The sequence below is a fragment of the Phycodurus eques genome, chromosome 4 (genome assembly GCF_024500275.1).
Source record: "Phycodurus eques isolate BA_2022a chromosome 4, UOR_Pequ_1.1, whole genome shotgun sequence".
Taxonomy (NCBI): Eukaryota; Metazoa; Chordata; class Actinopteri; order Syngnathiformes; family Syngnathidae; genus Phycodurus; species Phycodurus eques.
The window spans coordinates 17148693-17172577 of NC_084528.1; the positions used below are offsets into that span (position 1 = coordinate 17148693).

The following is a 23885-nucleotide window of genomic DNA, read 5'->3' on the forward strand; positions in this document are numbered from 1 at the left end:
TTTGATGAAACACAAAGACAATCAGTATAAATATAATGACTTATATTTATTACTTTATTATTATAATAATCCATCCATCCATCCTTTTCCTGAGCCGCTCATCCTCACAAGGGTCGTGGGAGTGCTGGAGCCAATCCCAGCTATCATCGGGCAGGAGGCGGGGTACACCCTGAACTGGTCGCCAGCCAATCGCAGGGCACATAGAAATTAACAACCATTCACACTCACATTCACACCTACGGGCAATTTAGAGTCTTCAATTAACCTACCATGCATGTTTTTGGGATGTGGGAGAAAACCAGAGTGCCCGGAGAAAACCCACCCAGGCACGGGGAGAACATGCAAACTCCACACAGGCGGGGCCGGGGATTGAACCCGGGTCCTCAGAACTGTGAGGCTGACGCTCTCACCAGTCGGGTCACTGTGCCGCCAATTATAATAATATCCATCCATCCATTTTCTGAGCCGCTTCTCCTCACTAGGGTCGCGAGCGTGCTGGAGACTATCCCAGCTGTCATCGGGCAGGAGGCGGGGTACACTCTGAACTGGTTGCCAGCCAATCGCAGGGCACATACAAACAAACAACCATTCACACTCACATTCACACCGACGGGCAATTTAGTGTCTCCAATTAATGCGTGTTTTTGGGATGTGGGAGGAAACCGGAGTGCCCGGAGAAAACCCACGCAGGCACGGGGAGAACATGCAAACTCCACACAGGCGGGACCGGGGATTGAACCCTGGTCCTCAGAACTGTGAGGCTGACGCTCTAACCAGTCGCCCACCGTGCCGCCTTATAATAATATAATTATTAATATTTAATGTTGGCTTAGGCTGAATTTCTGATGATTTGGACAATGTTAAATTAAACCAGGTCTCTAAACGATTAATCGATTATAAAAAAATCATCGATTAATTTGATAATATTAATTTAATTAATATTAATATTAATTAATATTAATTAAAGTTGTATATTAATCATTGCAGTTCAAGGGAAGTGTAATCAATTTGAGGTCCAAATATTGCAGAGTCTACACAAAATGCCCGTTTCTCGACCTTGTGCTCTCTCCAGACCAAACTGCTGAGGTTAAGACTCCAAGCGTCCATGGCAACAGAGTGCTGAGTGACTCCGCCCACCACCAGCATGCAGCTATGACTGGTTCCCATTTCGTGGCTGTTCAGCAGGGCAGCGGCGTGGTGATAGCGAGCGGGCGGGGTAGAACCCTCATCTGGCGAACTTGTCAACATTTGAGTCCAACGGCGGTCCAACACGGAATATCTAAAACAAGACGTAGAAAGCTGTTATCATACACCTATGGACAATTTAGTGTATTTCCACCACTGGAATAAATAAATGCAGCACCTCATAGCCTCATTATTTTACCCCAAAGAAAGAAACAAGACTACTTTTGCCTCATCAATGTCTCTCACCAAGTACTAATTTGTAACTGGCGATTCGAACAAAGAGCAGTCCTGCTGTGCAGAAGCATTTAACCAAAATGTTGAAAATGTTTTCAACAAATAGAAGAAAGCAATTGGGAAGTGATTGTTTATTAGACAATGCACAGTGACGGTGGAGTACCATAAAAGTGCAAAGAAATGCACGATTTCACTTCTGCCACACTATTTTTGTTATTTTCCTTAGTAAAAAAGTGTATTTGATTGTTGTTCCTTTTTTATTTACACATTAAGAATACAGTTTTACTAGCGGGTTAAACGCGCAATGTATTGTGGGTTAATTATTCATACCAAAGTGTGCGGTCATGGAGGGTAAGGACTGACTCACTGAAGGACTTACAATATTTAGCTTAAATAATATTTACAATGAAATGTGAGAACTTTCAACTTCATCTGGAGTCCGGACTGTGAGCTGGTTTAACGCGCTGCACGGCTGACGTCACGTAGTAAGTGCTTCTCTAGTTAAAGAGCTGGTTAAACTTGTCACTGGGAGCATTTTCTCACTCTTTGCATCAAATTACTGTGGTGGGAGCAATGTAGTGTGTGTGTGTTTGTGCGTGTCTGTGCGTGCGTGTCACTCACTTTCACGTTTACGTACATGCACGCACACACACACAGTTGCCTTCATGGACCACAAACAGCATCCATCCATCTATTTATCAGTTAAGAGTCTTTAGAGAAGTGTCCTGGGAAAGGTGTGCTTCTTTACATTTAGTAAAAAAGTTCCTGAAAGTTCTGAAAGTAACTAAAAAGTTACTTTTTTCTAACTTAGTTACCTTTGAAATGAAGTAATCATTAAAGTAACTAAGTTACTTTTAAGCTCAAGTAATCAGTAAAGTAACTAAGTTATTTTTTCAAGTTAACTGTGGCAACACAGTTTATGACTAATTTTACAATACACTGCCACCTGTCTTTTTTTAAAAAAAAAATTAAAAACTGTCTTTTGGGGGACTGGAACAGATTCATTGCATTTCCATTCATTTTAAGGAGAAATGTGTTAAGAGATATTTTGAGAGAAGAGCATGGTCACAGAATGAATTAATCTTGTATCTCAAGGCACCACTGTATTAGTTGCAGGGACTAATTGTTCCAGGGCTGGGACTCATTATTTACAGACATGTGCATCCTCGGACTCACATTCTCTAAAGTGTAAAATTATCTTAGGCTGCTTGGGCACTGACCATTAGTAAAAATTCATTACAAAAATATGAAATTGACCAAATGTGGAGATAGGTTTCCGCCCAACGCCAGTGATATGTACATGTGAGGTGCAGGTATTATTTTTGTCCACATGGAGTCACCATCCTAACATTCTACTGTAGTATCTGTGAATTTGATTCTAAATGGCTTTAAAAGGCAGGGCCTGGCCTGGTGAGTGACATGGGTTTCAGCAATTGAGAGTGTAGAGTTGGCTGGCTGTTAACTGGCTAACCAGTTAGCCGTTTTGCATTTTGATATACTCGGTGTAAATAGTGGCCATCGGCAGCTCGTGACTGAATGTCCTGATTACATCTTTGTTTTCTTACAGTTTGTTCAATAAAGGGGTTGAAAGTGCACCGGCGGCTGTGTCTATTTTTGACCATTTGCAGTGGCATTAGAATACGTTCTAACATATAGTGTTCTAGCGATGGTAGGCTATATTAAATTCAATAACATCCATACGTTACCTTCTGTGGTAGCGTTTGTAGACATGTTTTTGCACTCTCTTGTTAAGTGTGAAATGATCCAAAACTTTGGACATTGTGTCTATTTGGCCAAGGACTTGGACTCTCCTCCTGTCTCGTTGCCATTGCGCTAGCTTATTTCTACTCGGAGTGGCGGGTGCGACTGCAGCAACATTAGTCCGTGTGGAAAAAATTATGCTTGCGAAGTGAGGCAGAGACTTTGCTCCGACCTTTTTTGTAATGGAATATTTCCAAGTATTTGAATAGTCGTTGCAAGGCTACTTAATACACAACAGTATTGATGATGTGACTGTTGCTTACCTGTAAATATTTCCCAGAATTCCCTCTGAAAGTGAGAGTCCTCCGTACATCCAAAGGTTGCCATGAGGTCCAGACACCAGAGAGTGGCCCATCCTGTGGAGGAACCTGTGAGCCTGGTTCTGTGTAGAAAAAAAAAAAGTGTGTCACAATGTCCAGTGCTCCACGGCAGTTTCCGGGGGGGGGGGGTTGTGGGTTGTCGTAGCTATGTTGTACCACTGTCAGTTGCGTGTCCAGCAGTGTCTCCCAAATCAGGCTGTTGGAGTCCCACGGGACAGCGCAGTCAGAACCGGCCCAGTTCTCTGAACACACGCACACTCCTAGGGTCTGAGAAAAAACGTAAAAATAAGACATTGCCACTCAATGCATCCATCCATCGCATTTTCTCTGAACCGCAGAATATAAAGCGCAGGAATAGTTCTGCCTGTCCAGAGAAAGGCATGCAAATTAAAAATAAAATCTAAATGACTAAAAACAATAATTCTAACCACACTCTTCTTTAATACTTTTACTTCCAACACGTAACTACATTTAATAACAGAAACTGTCTGATATTAAGCCCATCAAATGTCAGGTACTTTTTCTCAGGGAGAATTCTGTTACAACACTTTTCGTTTTACCCAAGTATCACTTCCGCGTAGTTTATACAAGACTGTAATGTGGGAGGAAGACAAGAGTACTAAGAGAAAAACCCACGCAAGCACTGGGTGAACATACAAACTGCACACTGGAAGCCTGAAGCCGGGATGTTCAGACCCATAACCTCAGAACTCAGAACTAACCACGAGACCGCCGCCACTCAATGCAATGAATCGGAAATTATGGTCACCACACGTACTATATTACAAGCTCCTCGTCCCTCTGCAATGCCACAGTCGTGGGGACACACGGGCCGGTCACAGTGGGGGCCTCCATATCCCGGAGGGCACTGGCAAATCCCCCGCTGGCACTGCGCGCCACCAGGACATGGGTGCGACCCGTCGTCACCCTCGTCAGAACTGTGGCGACACCGCCGCACCCAGAAAGACGCATTGAAGCCTTGGGGCTTGTTCGATGACACGTTGGCCTCAAAGTAGACGGAAATCACACCTGGTGGGCGGGAGATGAGGGAAGCAGAGAGGGTCAAGTGATCTGTTCAGCTGCTTTTAAATGATGAGCATATGGTGATGCGGGATACCTGATGTTGCCTCCACAGTGATAGGCTGTGTCCTTGTTGTGCCGCAGAATGCCCCGAGTAGGTTGTGGTCCGAATGTACGACACCGTTGCCCAGGAGACGAGGAAGGCCGTCAAAGACATACACATATGAACTCTGCAAAATAAATACTTGTATTTATTAATTTAATGTGAATCAGATATTTCTTAAGGCGGACATCTTGTGAAATATTTACTTCATCATTGTTTTTATACGAATAGATGGGTGTCTGGAGTGAAAATGTGTTTCTGGGCAAGATGTGACATAAGAGTGGGACTACTTTACTTAATAACCACCCCGACATTGAGCCGCTAGGTTCGTAGATCTGCCACTATCAAGAAAGAATGTGAATAATGGGAGTTCCACAGAGCGTTCCCACAAAGGCAGAAGAGCTAACATGTTAACTCACTTTACAGTGAGTATGGGAGTCAGGATGCAGCGTGAGGGCAACGGGCGGACACGGCTGCCTCGGGAGACAGGGCGCCAGGTTCTCAGTCACTGACAGGACCCATAGGCAATGGGAGAGTCCACCGTTTCCCTCTGTGCCACTCCGCCAGCCCAGGGATGAGGAGAGAGGTACAACAGGGGAGGAGGAGCTGGAGGAGAGCAGCACAGAGCGCCCCTGGCACTGGCGATAGCATGTTCCGTTGTTGCTAAAGGAGGGAACAAACATGTCAGTACAGACAAGCTATGATGTTTTACTATGATCATGACGTTGAAGAAACAGAAATGAAATAAGAAAACGTTGTCCACCTTACGAAAATAGTTTAAGTCTTCAGATAAGAACAGGGAGTGTTTCCTCATGCTTGCCAAACGAGCCCACATTTAGCACTACTGCTTTTTTGTAGCTCATTTTACACCATTACCATTGTGCTCCTTTATGCCAATTTTGTGTGGCAGTGATTTTCAAAGTGTGGTACTCACGTGGTATGAGCCTGAGACACATAGGGCCTGATTTAATAAGATCCCAAATACCAGGGCAAAATTGTGTGTTCACTCGAACAGATTGCATGCGCTCTTGTTGGGCGTTTTGCACATGATCCCAAATAGCAGCGCTATACTGGGTCTTTAATCACTCTAACAGCTTGTGCGCTCTGTTGACAACAGGTGTAAAAGTGGTAGAGACCGCTGTAAAAAAATGTTGGGCACTTTAGGTAGCACTGATGGTTTTCACTATGGAACATTTGGGACAGCACCACAAGCACAAAAAAATTTTGGAATTGATGGATTTGGAAATGTTCGTGGAAGACGAACATTAAAATGTTACTGAGTTACAGAAAATAAGTATATTGCTCCGATAATTTTGGGGAAGCCAGAAAAACTACATACAAGTCATGCTTTGTTTGATTTCACTCGTTCAGAGTGTGCAGGATTTGGATGCATCTGCCCATCTTGTGTAACATTGAGTTTAAAACTTTGGACAGAACACCACAAAAAGAAGTCTGGGAGGGGCCAGCACCAATTATCACAGTGTGTTGAAATAATTCAGTCGCATGGAAATGCAGAGTTGATGAGTTTTGTCACAGGCAATATGGTATAACTCCTTCTTGTGACTGGCTCCAAGACAGCCATTAGATCATTCAGAAGCTCCAAAACTGCATTACTGACAAAACAAAACGTTCTCCCCGCTGCCTCTCATTTGACCTGCGCTACATTGGCATTGCTGTCCGTGCTGGTTTGCACCTGCCTTTCTGACGCAATACTTAAAAGAATCAGTCATCGCAATTTGGTGTCAGGTTTGACAAATGACATGGCACATGTTAAATTCATCTATTGGCACATACTCCTCACAGAAAGCACAAAATTAACTGCAGAGCAATTTTGCGCGTTAGGCAGACGCACTCCTGGGTGTGCCTGGTGAGTAGATCAGTTTCCCCGTCTGTTTGTGTGAACAATCAAGTACGCACCCGTTTCTTCTTAAGTCTGTGAAGTATAACCTTAAGTAAATCAGCTCTTAGTATTTCAAACTACATTTAGAACTGCACAATATTAATTCTAAAGCTTTTATAATGATTATTAACAAATCCTTTCTATGATAGTTACATCAATCTGAAATTAATATTATTAAGTAGTGAACCTGTTGATATTAATTTCATTTTTAAAACATTGCTTCCCATTTCTCTTGCAAAGCATTGCAAAAACTCCATGGCTGCTCTTATGAATACTTTCATACTTAGTTATACTTATTTATTGTTAATTAATATATTTTAATGTGTTTGACAACTTTAAGCAAGCACGCTGTGCGAGTGAGGGAGAGCGAACAGGCACAAAGAAATACTTATAAAGTGTCCTTAAAGAGTTTAAATGTGTTTAAAGCATGTAAGAGGGGTACAAGTATTTTTAAAACGGTATTTTTATTAGTCTCTTAACTCATTCATTGCCAGCCGTTTCCTGAGCAGGGAACCCCTAGACTGCCAGGCATTTTCGAACAATTTCACTCATTTCAACCCCCACAGAATACTGTGTAATATGACTATGTAAACACCAAAACAAAGATCAGACTCTCTTCTTTCATCAGAAAAAAAATAGCTTACACCATTCTTTAGTAATCAGCACTCAAATATAGATTACTTTCAGCCAAATATAGATTACTTTTCAGCCAAATCTGTTTCTGGAGGAAATAAACTGAGAAAACGGTATTTTTGTAAACTAATATGTTTTTATTTAGTTTTTATTGATGACGTGTTTTGCAAGGGTAAATAAAACCATTACTAGTCTTCGTCGCAATCGTAAAGGACGTTCGACTCGCGGGTGTTGAATTCCTGCAAGATGGACAAAAGGGAAAATTCAAATCAGTACTGGCAACGGATGTTACATTGTAATGTAAACTAGTGGGACTAAATTATGTTTTTATGTAACAAGGATTGAAGGAGCGTGATTGCTCGCTAAATGTAGCTAACGCAAGCTGCAAACGAGTTACCTTCATCTCCATATCATCCGGAGGTATGAAGCTCGGCTGGCGATCCAGAGGGAGTTCACTCATCAGACGATTCCGGGTCCGATTTACACAAATCCTGGTCAGCAGACGATCAGCTGGCAAGCGGCCGAGGATGATTGGCCCGGCATTTTGCGCGAGCTATCGCTCGGAGTGTCATTCTGACTCGGCGCGCATGATCTAAGGCGTCATTCATGTCGGTCGCAGGAATATTTGTCTTGCATTGGCACAATAAATTTCTCGTACCGAAAGCTTTTTTGTTAAGATTCTTTTTCATTTTGTCTTTTCTCTTTTCTGCGATTATGTTTGTCTTCTCTCATTGTTTCCTGTACCCCGCTGGCCCGCCCCCTCCTTCTTCCTCTGAGGGAGGGACGTTCACCTTGAGGCATCGTTGCCCTATACAGGGTGCCAATCCTCATTGCAGTTATCCAGAGGCTCGACGATCACACACAAACTGCACAAGACCCTCCCCCACCCATCCCCGTTAAAAAACACCATTGACGTCTTTAGACGGCATTGGCAGGGAATAGATGGATTCTGAATGACGTCTTTGGACGGCATTGGCAGGGTATGAGTTAATATTGCGGATTTTCATATATTGCGGATGGGTTTGGAACGTATCCTCCGATCCGCGATAAACAGGTGTTACTATATTTGTAAAATGTGCACTCACCTGGGGTCACCGTAGTAACCAAGTAGGCAGGACTCACAGTGTGGGCCCTGGGTGTTATGTGTGCAGTAGCACTGGCCCGTCTGGTTGTGGCAGTATCCTCGCAGCGGGTCGCCGTGGCCATTACACTCGCACTGCACGCAACCACCGCCGCCGGCCAGGGCCGAGCCGTAGCTCCCCGGGCGACAGTGCTCACAGTGGGGCCCTGTTGTCCAGTCTTAAAAGAGAAGCCAAGAAGATTCATTTGTATAGATCTCAATGGAAGGAAATAAAATCATCCTTTGAGGTTCCACCTTGGCATTCGTCACAGATCCCCGGCGCAGTGATGCAGGTGGAGTGGAAGTTGCAGCCGCAGTCCACATCACACTCAACGCCACTCAGAACTAGAGTGGCAGGGTCAGAAGTCCAACCCAGCGAGCATTCACATTCGAAGCGTGGGCTGCCGCTGCATTGACCCTCTCTGCACTCATTGTAGCACCTGCGGGTGGAGAAGGTTTTAGTTTAAATATCTGGATCTTAAATTGGACATACAGTGAAACCACAATTCATGAACAGCTCAATGTTTGACCTATTCCATTCTCAAACCACAGACCAAACAAAAATTTTGCCTGATGGTCAAACCTTGTTGCAGTGGGTCAACTTTTCATTTATTGCTTTTGTGCTGGCAATGCACCCATTGTGGGGAGGCGGATCCCCCTGAGCCGCTCCAAGGTCACAATTGGTTGCCACTTTATTTAGGGCGTCATTGTGTGGCTTTTCTGTTTTTCATCTTTATTTTCACGTTTTGCTAGCTCAATATGGGTCCAAGAGAAGCAACTGACAGGCGTGGCATGAGTGAGGGACTCACTGTGGACTTACAAATAACTATTGACGCATTGCAAAGTTTGCTTGCAAGTACAGACCAGTTTGGACCAAACAAGTCAACAATTGCCACTTTTGTGGAAACCTTGTTGTGAAAGTTAAGGGGTTTTGTGATTTCCGACTGGCTGTGAACGGATCAGAGGAACTCGTGACACTTTCAGAACAATTTGACCAAATTTGTCAGAATTTCCATGTTTTCTAAGTTTTGTCAAGAACATTACTATGTGACAGTCATAATCATTAATAAATTATGGCTTCAATATTTTCATTTAAATGTTTTTATTATATCAACCTTGTAATGGCGGACGCAGTTGCAGCATGTATCAAAGTACCAACATATGAGATTTCGACATTGCATTATGAAAAATATCTGTGTCTATGGATTAATTCTCCTTTGCCAATTCTGTTTTCAACCCTGATTTAAAAAAAAAAAAACGCAAGTCTATTAAGACAGATTAATCAGATCTCAAACGTCAAGATTAAAACTCAGCACTCTATTTTGAAAACAAACAAATATTGTTTATAGATTGAATTGGATAGTTTATGTATGGATAATACTTTTGGTTTCTATTTTGTGCAAGGTACTTCTTGTACATGTCTTCTCTTCCATGCTATTTATATTACATATTTACACTTCCTATATCCACAATTGCTGCTGAAACGATGCAAATTTCCCTATTGTGGGATTAATAAAGGTTATTTTATATTAAAAATATTTAATAATATTACACTTTTAACCTGCCCACGGCGCGAAAAATAACTTCACGACACCGGTAAAAATTAAAGTAAAACGAAAAAGAGTAACGAATGGAACCAAATGCTCTGTAAAACGTTGATTGCTTTACCTACCCACCGATGAGGCACAAGGTTAGTGTTTGTTCTACTGTGAAACAACATTTTTGTGAATTTTGTCCCAATTCATTGTGATATAAAGTTACTAGAATGACCTTTGGTGAAGTTTTAGCTCAATGTTAAGCTTGTAATGCGACTGTTTCTACTTTCTTTACAGTATGGTAAAGTAATTTATATTTTATTTTTGTGTATGTCATCAGCTCTTACGTTGGTTTGAAGACTAAAATAAACCATCAGTACAAGAGTGCAACCCAGCGTTCAACTTGTTATGTGCCCCAATGTTGGCAGAGACGTATTTTGTTTCACTCACCCAATTGACTTGACTGAAGTTCCGCGCGGTTAGGCTGAGGCTCGCAGCGAGAGGGAGCACGTGAGACTTCTACATATCGTGAAAGCCTCCTTTGCACAATATAATCTTAATCCAAGTGTTGGACTGAGATGACTGGTCAATTTATTTTAACATAGTTAAGACACTTTTGTTCGCCGCTGCTGTTGGACACAAGCACGTCTATGTGCGCGTTCTTCGTTGTTTTTTGCCGCTTCTTCGTTGCTTTTCGCCACTTCTTCAAGGTCGGCGGACTGTCGGCATCAAAGCTGGGAACCAAATGTTTTCAATTGGAACGATTCCGGTAGAACAGAATGTTAGTCTTGTTCCAGTCGGTTCTCGATTCCCGTTCCCCAACCCTACTAATAAGCGGCACATGATTGCTCGGTGAAGTTGTCTACGGTGGTGGTCGATGAGGAGGTACTTGTGTTTGGTGATGTGTCCATGTGCCACACACAAACTGCAGTATATGAAGTGCTGCATCCACGAGTACAGGCGGTTTTACTGTTCTTATGGGCGCTCACTTTCTTCCCCAGTTCGGGTCAGCCAATTAAAAGAGGCCAATTTCAGCGAGCAAGTGTTCTAGAATTTGTATTTATTGTATGTACCGTATATGTATTTGTGCATGTCACAGACGTGTTATTAAGTGTGAAGTCTTTGAAATTGTGAAAACAATGCATAATGTGTCTCCTTTACGATTAACAAGGTCTTACGTCTGGTTGCAGTGCAAAGTGCCGTCCCCCATGTAGCCTCGCTCACAGTGGCATTCGTAAGAGGTGGGGGTGTTGATGCAGGTGGCAAAGAGGTGACAGTTATGTAGGCCGAGGCGGCATTCTTCTACATCAGGGCAAGTGGGGTAGGACCACACGGCATCCTGGTCTTCGCTCTCCATGTGCTCCAGCTCCATCTCCATGTCCAGAGGACGAGGCGGGGCAGAGGTCTGTGGTTCAGGGCTGGAGAAGAAAAATATTTCAGAACAAATCCTCTATTTCTATAGTGCTTGTCCTCGTTAGGGTTGTATGTGAGCTACAGCCTATACCAGCTGACTTAGGGCGAGAGAAGCCGGCTACACCCTGGACTGGTCGCATTTTGATTGATACTTTCCAGTCAGTCTTTAGGTCCCCATTACAGCACCAAGACAGCTCTTATTAACATGACAACTGAAATCTACCTGAACACAGTTGCAGGCAAAGTCTCTGTTTTAGATCTGCTGGACCTGAGCGCTGCCTTTGACACAGTCGACCATTTGATTTTATTACAGAGGTTAAAACACTCAGTGGGAATCTCTGGTACTGCTCTAAACAGTTTCAATTCCAATCTCGAGGACAGGACGTACTTTGTTGAAATTCATAACGGTGTCAAACACCAAATGGCAATGACCTGTGGGGTTCCCCAGGGGTTAATCCTGGGACCATTATTGATCAATCTGTACATGCTTCCATTAGGTCAGCTAATACACAGCTATAAAGTGTCCTACCACAACTATGCAGGTGACACTGAGATTTACATGGCAGATGAAGATGGGCCTGAAGAATCACTCTGTCACTGCATCGAACAAATCACTGTGTGGATGCAAAATCATTTTCTCCAGCTAAACTCAGACAAAACTGAAATGAGTGTCTGTGGCCTACAGAAACAAAAGTGTTCAAGTGTCACTAAGCAAGCCCAAGAAAATGACACGCAAATTCGACACACCACAGAGAAAAGTAATGTTAACAAGCCTGCCAAATTTGAATGGAAAAAAAAAAATCAAATAACAAAATAAAAAAATAAATAAAACATTTTAAAAAATTAAAAAAATCATAAACAAACCGCTAAGTATATAAAATCAGGTTTCAAAACATGTATAATAAGGGCCAGCTCACAGATGCTGTGGGCGTATCGAATGGATGCGCCATAAGGAATTAAACATACTGAGTGGGTGATAGACAATACGACAAAAAAATCACGTTAGGAGGCTCAACCTAAAAATGTAATTGTTATTGTAGACTATAATCATAAAAATAAGCACACAAGTCAACTTACCCTCGTTGTTGGTGAAATAATATCACAGCCGAACACGGCACCTGACGACAGAGGGATGGTAGGAGGAAGCCCAGGGAGTTATGCCTGGATCAGACTACAAGACAAATTGGATCTTTCCTGATTGCACTATGTCAGACTACTGGCATAAAATCCTGCCGTATCTCAGACAGACAGTGGCAACACTACAGAAGTGTATTCAGATACCACCGCATCCCATCTTTTCCAATCACAGGGCTTTATCTTGTCAAATCAAACACCGTCGGAGAGGCAGAACCAGAAAACGTGACACCGGTCAACGCGACCGGATACACTCGTTACAATGGCGACGACGACAATAGGTGAGAGAGACACCACACACACACCAATGTATCGTGTGTGTGTGGGGGGGGGCAAAAAAATGTGTGGTGGTCATCACCGGTGCTCGGGAGAAGACGTTTATTCAAGGATTTCTTTCGGGATGTTCACGTATTTTTAATATGATACGGCTCACAAGCAGGCAACAAAATGTTATGTAGCCTAGCAAGCTAGTGCTAGCACGACTGTACGGTTGTACATATAAACATGCCAGCGTTCTGTCGTATCATGCTCTAAAGCTTGGGTAATCAATGGTTTGTGTTGCACCCTTATGCTTGAACATGGTGTTCGTTATGGACAATCCGTGACGAGCACAGAAGTCTAATAACAGAACACAGCTCGGGTTCTGATCGGGAGGGCCGTTCCTCCCAATCACGCCCTTCCAGGTCTTACTGTCATTGCCCACGTGAGCATTGAAGTCCCCCAGCAGAACGATGGAGTCCCCAGCGGGAGCGCTCTCCAGCACCCCCTCCAAGGACTCCAAAAAGGGTGGGTACTCTGAACTGCTGTTTGGTGCATAGGCACAAACAACAGTCCGGCCCCGTCCTCCCACCCGAAGGCGGAGGGAGGCTACCCTCTCGTCCACCGGCGTGAACCCCAACATACAGGCGCCGAGCCGGAGGGCAATAAGTATACCCACACCTGCTCGGCGCCTGTCACCATGGGAAACTCCAGAGTGGAAGAGAGTCCAACCCCTCTCGAGAGGACTAGTACCAGAGCCCAAGCTGTGTGTGGAGGCGAGTCCGACTATATCTAGTCGGAACTTCTTGACCTCACACACCAGCACAGGCTCCTTCCCTGCCAGAGGTGACATTCCACGTTCCTAGAGCCAACTTCTGTAGCCGGTGATCGGATCGCCAAGGTCCCCGCCTTCGGCCACCGCCCAGCTCACACCCCTATGGCCCCTCCCACAGGTGGTGACCCCATGGGAAGGGGGATCCACGTTACCCTTTCGGGCTGTGCCCGGCCGAGCCCCATGGGTGCAGACCCGGCCACCAGGCGCTCACCTTCGAGCCCCACCACCAGGCTGGCTCCAGTGGGGGGCCCCGGTGACCCGCGTCCGGGCAAGGGAAAACAAAGTCCATTGTTTGTCATCATCATTAGGGGTCTTTGAGCCGTGCTCCACCACGACAAGGTGACAGCTCAAGGAGGGGCTCATTATTTGTGAGCTTAAAAAATTTGTGAGCTTAAAAAAACATCACCGTGCTGTTCTGTAAATTGAGGCATCCAGCGAAGAGGGATTTTCGGGGTGTAGCCATCGTTAACTTGCTAACTGGACGCTGGAGTGATAAATGGGCCTTGTTATGGAAGCTAAGCACAGCTAACACAACTGAGCAGCCAAACGAAATGTCACTTTGTCCTTATATAGTAGGGGAGGGAACTCACGCTAGAAAGTATACGCTACAGCCCTGTGAATCTACGGGGCTGTGTTTTAGCACCGCCCACAAAATCAGGAAAATTCCAACGGTGAAAAATATGCTGAAGCTATATCTCACCAATTCAGCCACCCTCCCACCCTTGGGGCGCTCGCCTGTCCTTGCTCACAACGGGCGCTGAACATGGGCTCGCTTTTGACAGCCTGTGACCTTTTTCAGGTCACAGGCTGCTGCGTTGGGCCCTGTTGGTTGCTGGGGCCCCCATTCTCTCGAGGGGTGGTGGGGGCGGTGGCGGGGCGCGCTGGGTGGGGAGCGGTGGTCCTTTGCCCGTGCCCCTCCCTTTGGGACTGGTTGGGGTGCTTCGGTTGGGCTGGGGACCTCCCTGTGTCCTGGGGAGTGGGTGGAGTCCCCTTGGTTGGGTCCCCCGCTGCTCGCTGGCTTGGTTCAGCAACTCCATACACCAGTTGACAAACATGCATGTGATATGGTGTCCATTCACTAATAAGTTCGATAGACACGCTATAGGCTTTAATTGCTTGTGCTGGGACCAATAACATTAACATATCAACTCACGTGTTTTGACACTAAAACGAATCCCACCACACCGCTCATCAGTAGCACTGCCTTGCTCATTTCCCACATCCTGTCCTACCCTTTTCTATCCTCTCTCATCTTGTTCTCTTAGTTCGTTGTTGCATGTCCTCACGTGGTGTATATAAATAATAATACGATTTGACTATTGTAACGTTACTTGTGCTCACATATCTAGACTATTGTTCTGCTGTGGTTCGCACCCCTATTCCCCATGTCCACTCTGTCCCTCTGTCTGTCTCCTAAAACCCTTTTCTGTCCGGCTGCATTTTCAATAAACGTCAGAATAATTAAAAATTAAAGAATAAGCAGCGGGAATATTTCAAATTTTCCTGTTGCCCAGCAAAACTGTTCCACCACAAAATGGATCCAGATCCACGATTCTGCAAGGCCATGCAGCTGAAAAGGACAGGTTAAAAAATAAATAAATAAAAATCCAGCACTATACTGTTATTAGTCTTTGCATACGTTTTCAGTAGGGTTGGGCAACGTTTGAATTTGAGCGATTCCGGTCCCGATTCCGGTTCCTTAGTTCGATTCCAGTTCCAAACGATTCTCGATTCTTTTCGAGGGCTGGGTCAAAAAACTTTGCATGGTTTAAAAAAAAACGGTATCCAAATTATGAACATCCATTTTCTTAGCAGCCCGCAGCTTAGACTAAAATGAATATTTGACTCAAGGTTCTTTATAACCAGTATCAATAACTATGACCTAAAAGGCAATGTGTGTGGAAATAACCCAATTGACTTAATATTCATTAATTGTTTCAGCTAAAAGTTAAATATTTCAATCAATATTGTACATAATATAAATTGTTAAAATAGTTATTTTAACTGTTTGAACTTTTTTATTTTCTTGTTTCACTCACCCAGTTGACTGAGAGTTGACTTCACTGAAGCTCCGCGGGGTGTAGGCTGAGGCTCGGAGCGCGTCAGACGCGACACATTGGGAAAAACTACTTTGCACAATATAATCTTATTCCAAGTTTGGCACTGAGGCGACTGGTCATTATTTTTAACAACTTTTCAGACACACTTTTGTTCGACGCCATTGAGCACAAGCACGTCATCATGCCCGTTCTTGTTCGTAGGTTTACGAATATATACGAATCATATTAGCCCAGTGCTCAAAATAGACTTCAAAGCAGCTCTGCGTGTACAAGTCTCTTCATGGTCTTACAAAGCACATCTTTAACATGTTAGCGCCATATGAACCTTCTCAGGCTTCCACCCAGCTTCTCCCCAAAGTCACCTGGGTTCGGCTCCAGCTCACTACCAGTAAAGACAATATACGAATCATATTAGCCCAGTGCTCAAAATAGACTTCAAAGCAGCTCTGACTGTACAAGTCTCTTCATGGTCTTCCAAAGCACATCTCTAACATGTTAGCGCCATATGAACCTTCTCAGGCTCCCACCCAGCTTCTCCCCAAAGTCAGCTGGGTTAGGCTCCAGCTCACTACCAGTAAGGACACGCACTATAGAAAATGGATGGGTAGATCTCAATTGGGAAAAATACAACTACAATGTTCCCCCACATTTTTTAAATTTGTCCTATTCACATATTATTATAATTTGTTTTTACCTGTCCTTCGTTATTAGCTGAAAATTTCCTGTTTTTGTGCTCAGGCCAAAGCGCTGTCTAATATAGAAGTATTGGTTTGGCGCCCTGCGATTGGCTGGCGCCCAGTTCAACGAGTACCCCGCCTCTCGCTTGAAGATAGCTGGGATAGGCTCCAGCACGCCCACGACCCATGTGAGGATAGGCAGTACAGATAACGGATGGATGGATGCTTTGGCGCCATCTTGTGGCATTTATAGGCAATTAGAATTATTTGTGGAGGGATGTGTCATGCTCAGGGATTTTCACAATTTGTGGCAGGGTCCCCTATACCTCTAACACTGTACGATACTTACTTAGCAACTCGGGCTTCAGCTACGGCCACACTGCAGTTAAACACAGATGGGTCATCCATTCCAGCCCAATCTCCTCTCAAACATCTAAAAAACAAAATGGGACAACAACATGAAAATTAGATTATCACACTGCATCGTCTTTGTTGTCAACTGTACTTACTTTCCGATAGTGGGGTTGTTGTAGTCGCCACACCAGCCGCACTGGAACGTTCGCAGGCACTCGGTGCAAGTGTTTAAAGCAGAACATTGCTTGCATTGCGGAACCGAATGCACACTAGTAAGTCAGGAAATGGCAAAATTAAGATTTAGAACATATTATAAGTGTCCTTAAGTAGTGTTGTGTGATTGTTACCTGTCATACCAGTCCCTGCACTCTCCATATGGGTATTTGGTCAGATAGGCGGCGAAATAGAAGCAGGCCTGGGCTGACTCACACCATGCACACTGGCTGGAGTTGGAGAGACACTCTGAACACGTCTTCCGCCTTGGTGGAGGAAATATAAACATAATAGGAATTTGTTGTAAAATTGTTACACTAGTCTTTCTATGAAGATGATTATTTATTATTTTCAACTCACTGGTTGCAGACTCTGGGACAGCCCGCTGGATGGCGTATGGACCCATCCAGGCGTCCTCTCCTGCTACACTGGTAGTCACCTTTCTTGCTGGAGTTGATCTGCCACTCACAGTAAGGGTCCTACAGGACAACAACAGGCTAATTGGCCACAGGTAGGTGCCATGATTGGGTATAAAAGGAGCTTCCCTAAATTGCTCAGTCATTCACAAGCAAAGATGGGTGCGAGGTTCACCTCTTTGTGAGCAAGTGCGTGAGAAAATAGTCAGTTTAAGGACAATGAAAAAATAGTCAGTTTAAGGACAATGTTCCTCAACGTACAATTGCAAGGAATTTAGGGATTCCTACACTCATACAATTATGACTGTTTTCTCATAGAAATGTGATGTTACTCTATTATTATTATTAAGTAAATTCCGACTTTTTTAGTAATCTGAAAATTTATTTTCTCGTAAATTTGACTTTATTTTTGTAAAATGTAATCTTTATTCTTGTGAGTTTTCAACGTAAACAAAGAAAAATAAATTAGCACTTAACCCTATTTTCATAAAATAATTTCTCCCCCTCGTATTATTATAGCTAAACTCTAAAATTAGGATTTTCTCACTAATTATTCTCTCTCTTCTTCTTTTCCTTTCGGCTTGTCCCTTTAGGGGTCGCCACAGCGCGTCATCCTTTTCCATGTAAGTCTATTTCCTGCATCCTCCTCTCGAAAACAACTGCCCTCATGTCTTCCCTCACGACATCCATCAACCCTCTCTTTGGTCTTCCTCTAGCTCTCATGCCTGGCAGCTCCATCCTCATCATCCTTCTACCAATATACTCACTATTTCTCCTCTGGAAATGTCCAAACTATCGAAGTCTGCTCTCTCTAACTTTGTCTCCAAAACATCGGACCTTGGCTGTCCCTCTGATGAGCTCATTTCTAATTTTATCCAACCAGGTCACTCCGAGAGCGAACCTCAACATCTTCATTTCCGCCACCTCCAGCTCTGCTTGCTGTTGTCTCTTCAGTGCCACTGTCTCTAATCCGTACATCATGGCTGGCCTCACCACTGTCTTATAAACTTTGCCCTTCATCTTAGCAGAGACTCTTCTGTCACATAACACACCTGACACCTTCCTCCACCCGTTCCAACCTGCTTGGACCCGTTTCTTCACTTACTGACCACACTCACCATTGCTCAGGACGGTTGAGCCCAAGTATTTAAAGTCCTCCACCCTTGCTATCGCTTCTCCCTGTAGCCTCACTCTTCCCCCACCATCCTTCTTTCACTGCAGATCACAATGTCATCTGCAAACATCATGGTCCATGGGGACTCCAGTCTAACCTCATCTGTCAGCCTATCCATCACCACTGCAAACAGGAAGGGGCTCAGGGCTGATCCTTGATGCAGTCCCACGTCCACCTTAAATTCGTCTGTCACACCTACAGCACACCTCACTGCTGTTCTGCTGCCCTCGTACATGTCCTGTATTATTCTAACATACTTCTCTGCCACTCCAGACTTCCGCATGCAGTACCACAGTTCCTCTCTGGGTACTCTGTCATAGGGTTTCTCTAGATCTACAAAGACACAATGTAGCTCCTTCTGACATTCTCTGTACTTTTCCATCAACATCCTCGAGGCAAATAATGCATCTGTGGTACTCTTTCTAGGCATGAAACCATACTGTTGCTCGCAAATACTCACTTATGTCCTGACTCTAGCCTCCACATAACTTCATTATGTGGCTCATCAACTTTATTCCTCTATAGTTCCCACAGCTCTGCACATCACCCTTGTTCTTAAAAATGGGCACCAGCACACTTTTCCTCCATTCCTCAGGCATCTTCTCACGCACTAGAATTCTGTTGAACAAGCTGGTCAAAAACGCCACAGCCACCTCTCCGAGATGCTTCCATACCTCCACAGGAATGTCATCAGGACCAACTGCCTTCCCATTTTTCATCCTCTTTAATGCCTTTCTAACTTCTCCCTTACTAATCATTGCCACTTCCTGGTCCACCACACTTGCCTCTTCTCCTCTCCCTTCTCCTCACTGATCAACTCCTCAAAGTATTCTTTCCATCTATCTAGCACGCTACTGGCACCAGTCAACATATTTCCATCTCTATCCTTACTCACCCTAACCTGCTGTACATCCTTCCCATCTCTATCCCTCTGTCTGGCCCACCTGTATAGATCAGTTTCTCCTTATTTAGTGTCCAACCTGGCATACATGTCATCATATGCCTCGTTTGGCCTTTGTCACCTCTACCTTTGTCCTATGTCTTTTCACTTCCAAGACATTCTTAGCCAACTCTTCTTTTAAAATAACCCCGACTCCATTTGCCTTCCCATCTACACCATGGTAACATAATTTCAACCCTGCCCCTAAACTTCTAGCCTTACTGCCGTTCCACCAGGTCTCCTGGACACACATCAACCTTTCTCCTAATCATCATGTCAACCAACTCCCGAGATTTTCCTGTCATAGTCCCCACATTCAGTTCCAGACTCTGTGCTTTCCTCATCTCTTTCTGCCCAAGAACCCACTTTCGACCTCTTCTTCGACCCACTGAATTTGGGGGACGTTGTTAACCCGGGCCACGACCGATCCGGTATGGAATTCTTTGGATGAACGCTCATATTTGTTTGCCAAAGTTTTAAGCCGGATCCCCTTCCTGACGCAACCCTCTGCATTTATCCGGGCTTGGGACCGGCCTACAGTTTGCACTGGCTTGTGCCCCCCATAGGGCTCCAATTAATTATTCTCTCTTATGCTTGTAATATTCAAATTTTATTCTCGTAATATTACAACTTTATTCATGAACATTTCACATTTTTTTTAGTAATTTAATGTATCAACTTTATTCTAGTAAAATTTTAACAGTATTCTTGTAATATTTCAACTTTTCTTTTTCTGACTTTTTGTCGTAATATTTCTGGCTTTTTTCAAGTAATATTTCAACTTTACATTTTCTTTATTTTCTTGTAAAATTACGCCTTGAATCCTATGTATCTTTGACTTTTTTTCTTTGTGAAAGTGACTATTATATAATACATATAATAATATATATCTATATAATAAATACACACACACACATATATATCCACACTACAAAACCTTGTGCGGGATTGAACACATACCTGAGTACAAGCTGAGCAGTCCCTGTACTCTTCACACAGGGTGCAGTGCTGGGGCGCCAGCAGCAGATGGCGCTCAGCCATCTCTTCCATTAATTCTCCCAGGTCTGCCTCAGGGCAGGGCTCCAATTCGGGGCTGTTCCGAACCAGGCAGCGGGACAGAGATGGGCACCAGCCGCAAGACTGGTCCGACAAACAGGCCAGACAGGACATGTAGCCTGAACAGGAACCTGACCGGTAGGGCTCCAGGAACAGGAAGGAGATTTCCTGGAATTCAGAAAGGGACAATATAAGATACAATTGCTGTCCCTGAGATGAACTGGGTGAAAAATAATACTCACGCTCCCTCCCGGCAGAGTTCTGTTCCAAATGAGGGCCATCTCACTTGTCTGCCCCGACCCTGAGTTGTTTAAGTAGCCCTCAGCCTGGACCAGGTAATGGTTACCTCTGGTCAGGTTGGAGAACAGCCTACTCCCGTCGGCACGAGACAGCACCTTTAACTCTTTCTCCTGCTGAGCCACCCAACGACCCACCAACTCCTGCTCGAAGAAAACAAAACAATGACAATGTCTACTCGACCAGTGGGGGGGCCATAGAAGAGCCGCTATATAGGGTCCATTATATATCCAGTGGGTACGCAAAGTATTCAGACCCCCTTAAAATTTGTACTCTTTGTTATATTGCAGCCATTTGCTAAAATCATTTAAGTTCATTTTTTCCTCATTAATGTACAAACAGTACCCCATATTGACAGGGGAAAAAAACGGAATTGTTGACATTTTTGCAGATTTATTCAAAAAGAAAAACTGAAATATCACACAGCCATAAGTATTCAGACCCTTTGCTCAGTATTGAGTCGAAGCACCCTTTTGAGCTAATAGAGCCATTAGTCTTTTTGGGAATGATGCAACAAGTTTTTCACACCTGGATTTGGGGATCCTCTGCCATTCCTCCTCGTAGATACTCACTCTCCAGTTCTGTCAGGTTGGATGGTGAACGGTGGTGGACAGCCATTTTCAGGTCTCTCCAGAGATGCTCAATTGGGTTTAAGTCAGAGCTCTCGCTGGGCCATTCAAGAACTGTCAGAGTTGTTCTGAAGCCACTCCTTCGTTATTTTAGCTGTGTGCTTAGGGTCATTGTCTTGAAGGTGAAATCTTCGGCCCAGTCTGAGGTCTGGAGAAGGTTTTTGTCCAGGATATCCCTGTACTTGGCCGCATTCATCTTTCCTTCGATTGCAACCAATCGTCCTGTCCCTGCAGCTGAAAAACACCCCCACAGCATGACGCTGCCACCATCATGCTTCACTGTTGGGACTGTATTGGACAGGTGATGAGCCGTGCCTGGTTTTCTCCACACATATCGCTTACAATTAAAGCCAAAAAATTCTATCTTGGTCTCATCAGACCAGAGAATCTTATTTCTCACCATCTTGGAGTCCTTCAGGTGTTTTTTTAGCAAACTCCATGCGGGCTTTCAAGTGTCTTGCAGTGAAGAGAGGCTTCCGTCAGGCCACTCTGCCATAAACCCCGACTGGTGGAGTGCTGCAGTGATGGTTGACTTTCTAGAACTTTCTCTGTGCTCTTAGGAACCTTAACTGCAGCAGATTTATTTTTTATTTTTTGTAACCTTGGCCAGATCTGTGCCTTGCCACAATCTCTGAGCTCTTCAGGCAGTTCCTTTGACCTCATGACGGTGTAGAACCATCTCAAGGATAATCAGAAGGAATGGACAGCATCTGAGTGAAATATATGAGTGTCACAGCAAAGGATCTGAATACTTATGTCTGTGTGATATTTCAGTTTTTCTTTTTAAATAAATCTGCAAAAATGTCAACAATTCTGTTTCTTTTTTGTTTTTTTCTTCCAATATGGGGTTCTGTGTGTACATTAATGAGGGAACAAAATAACAATGATTTTAGCAAATGGCTGCAATATAATAAAGAGTGAAAAATTTAAGGGGGTTATACTTTGCGTCCCCACTATATATCACAAAGTTGAAATCCATCCATCCATCCATCCATTTTCTGAGCCGCTTCTCCTCACTAGGGTCGCGGGCGTGCTGGAGCCGAGCCTAGCCTAGCCTAGCCTAGCCTAGCCTAGCCTAGCCTAGCCTAGCCTATCCTCTCTCTCTCTCTCTCTCTCTCTCTCTCTCTCTCTCTCTCTCTCTCTCTCTCTCTCTCTCTCTCTCTCTCTCTCTCTCCTTACTATCTATATTCTTCTTATATTATATATATCAATATATCATATATATTACATATATTTATTTATATGCTTATTTTTAACTTTATTCCTTTAATATTTGAACTTTGCTCTGGAATGTATGACTTTTGTCTTGTTCTATTTGATGTTAACCATAAAATTGTTTAAATAATCTGTTTTGCTAAATTTAGTAACGCTATGGGATGACTTAATAAAAGTCATCCCATACTTAATAAAAAAGGAAAAAGGCTCCCCAAGTATGTTTTCAACTGTCACGTTGTGCTCCTTTTACTCACCAGCTGGCTCGAGTTGGGGCCTGATGCCATTCGAGCCTCAAAGTGGAGTCTCTGGATGCGAGCCCACATGGAGACAGTCTCTGTGGGAGGGGTTGTGGGCACCCCCCACAGAGGGTGGATAAAGCCCCTGAACTGCAGGGCCACGTCCATCTCGGTGGTTGGGCTGAGAATGATGGTGGTGCTGCGCAGGATGGAAACCTGGCGAGAGCACGGGGGACAGAGTGGGGGAAGTGGAGACACATCAACAGTGGGACTATTCCTGAAGCACTATTCTCTACACCACTGAAATACTTGAAAGGTGACATACTATGGAAAATGGACTTCTTAATTGCTTGTTAAGAAGTAGTTGGGTCTCTGGACTGCCTGCCGACCCACCAAGTGTGAAATCAAACTACCAAGTAAATGTAAATGCTGCCTATTTCTAAAAGTGTGTCTGTGAGCTTCTCCGCCTCAATACCGCCCTAAGACAAAGATTCTCTGCCCATGATTTGGCAGCTAGACTGGGTGACAACCCCCATTTTCAAGCACCAGTCAGACTACACAGAAGCTGTATCATGTCAAAACCAAGAGAACAAATAAGCGTACACCAGTCCGTTCAGATGTGTCTTCACATGAATCTGGTACGTGGTGCAAAAAAAGGCTGGGGACCGCTGTACTGTGCAGAGAAAAATATAAATTCGTCATCGATTAATCGATTTCGACTCAACTTTCATCACATTATAGTCGACTACAAAAAAAGTCTTAATTCATTCAACCCCTAGGGAGCGGCAGCGGTATTCATGTCCAGTGACGTGTTCGCTGCATGCGCCACATACACGGATCCACACACTAACTGATATGTGTAATTCGGCAGATTGGTGATGAATTGATGCATCCACTGGTGAAAATACAATGGTTGCTTCTACTATCTTTAGGGAAGCTTGGGTGGGCTTCAAAGTTTGCACTTGCTATTATAGACTGGGTGAGAAAAATACCCCTTGTGTTAATCGTAACAAAAGCATTGGCCCCGCAGTAGAATGGTGAACAGTGGCTTATCTGCATTGAACAGGATCGTTGCCTCAAAACGTATTAAGAAACCTGAATACTGTTTTCAATTATAAAAAACACAATGTGTCTCCTTTACAAGTAATAAACTATGAGAGGATTATA

At 44.0% G+C, this 23885-nt stretch overlaps 1 protein-coding gene across 2 annotated transcripts in view; it reads right to left on the reverse strand.

Annotated features, from left to right (window-relative positions):
- Positions 1–23885, reverse strand: part of megf8 (multiple EGF-like-domains 8) — a 64127-nt gene that overhangs the window by 22639 nt on the left and 17603 nt on the right. For both annotated transcript variants that reach the window (XM_061674311.1, XM_061674312.1), the window contains exons 15-30: positions 22737–22934; positions 20584–20781; positions 20246–20509; positions 17116–17234; positions 16890–17021; positions 16698–16811; positions 16538–16621; positions 10990–11229; positions 8532–8716; positions 8242–8455; positions 5043–5286; positions 4618–4750; positions 4279–4529; positions 3657–3767; positions 3444–3562; positions 1057–1279 (exon numbers count right to left, since the gene is read on the reverse strand). In XM_061674311.1, coding sequence (XP_061530295.1) covers positions 1057–1279; positions 3444–3562; positions 3657–3767; positions 4279–4529; positions 4618–4750; positions 5043–5286; positions 8242–8455; positions 8532–8716; positions 10990–11229; positions 16538–16621; positions 16698–16811; positions 16890–17021; positions 17116–17234; positions 20246–20509; positions 20584–20781; positions 22737–22934 — 2829 coding nt within the window. The remainder of the gene's footprint in view (positions 1–1056; positions 1280–3443; positions 3563–3656; positions 3768–4278; positions 4530–4617; positions 4751–5042; positions 5287–8241; positions 8456–8531; positions 8717–10989; positions 11230–16537; positions 16622–16697; positions 16812–16889; positions 17022–17115; positions 17235–20245; positions 20510–20583; positions 20782–22736; positions 22935–23885) is intronic.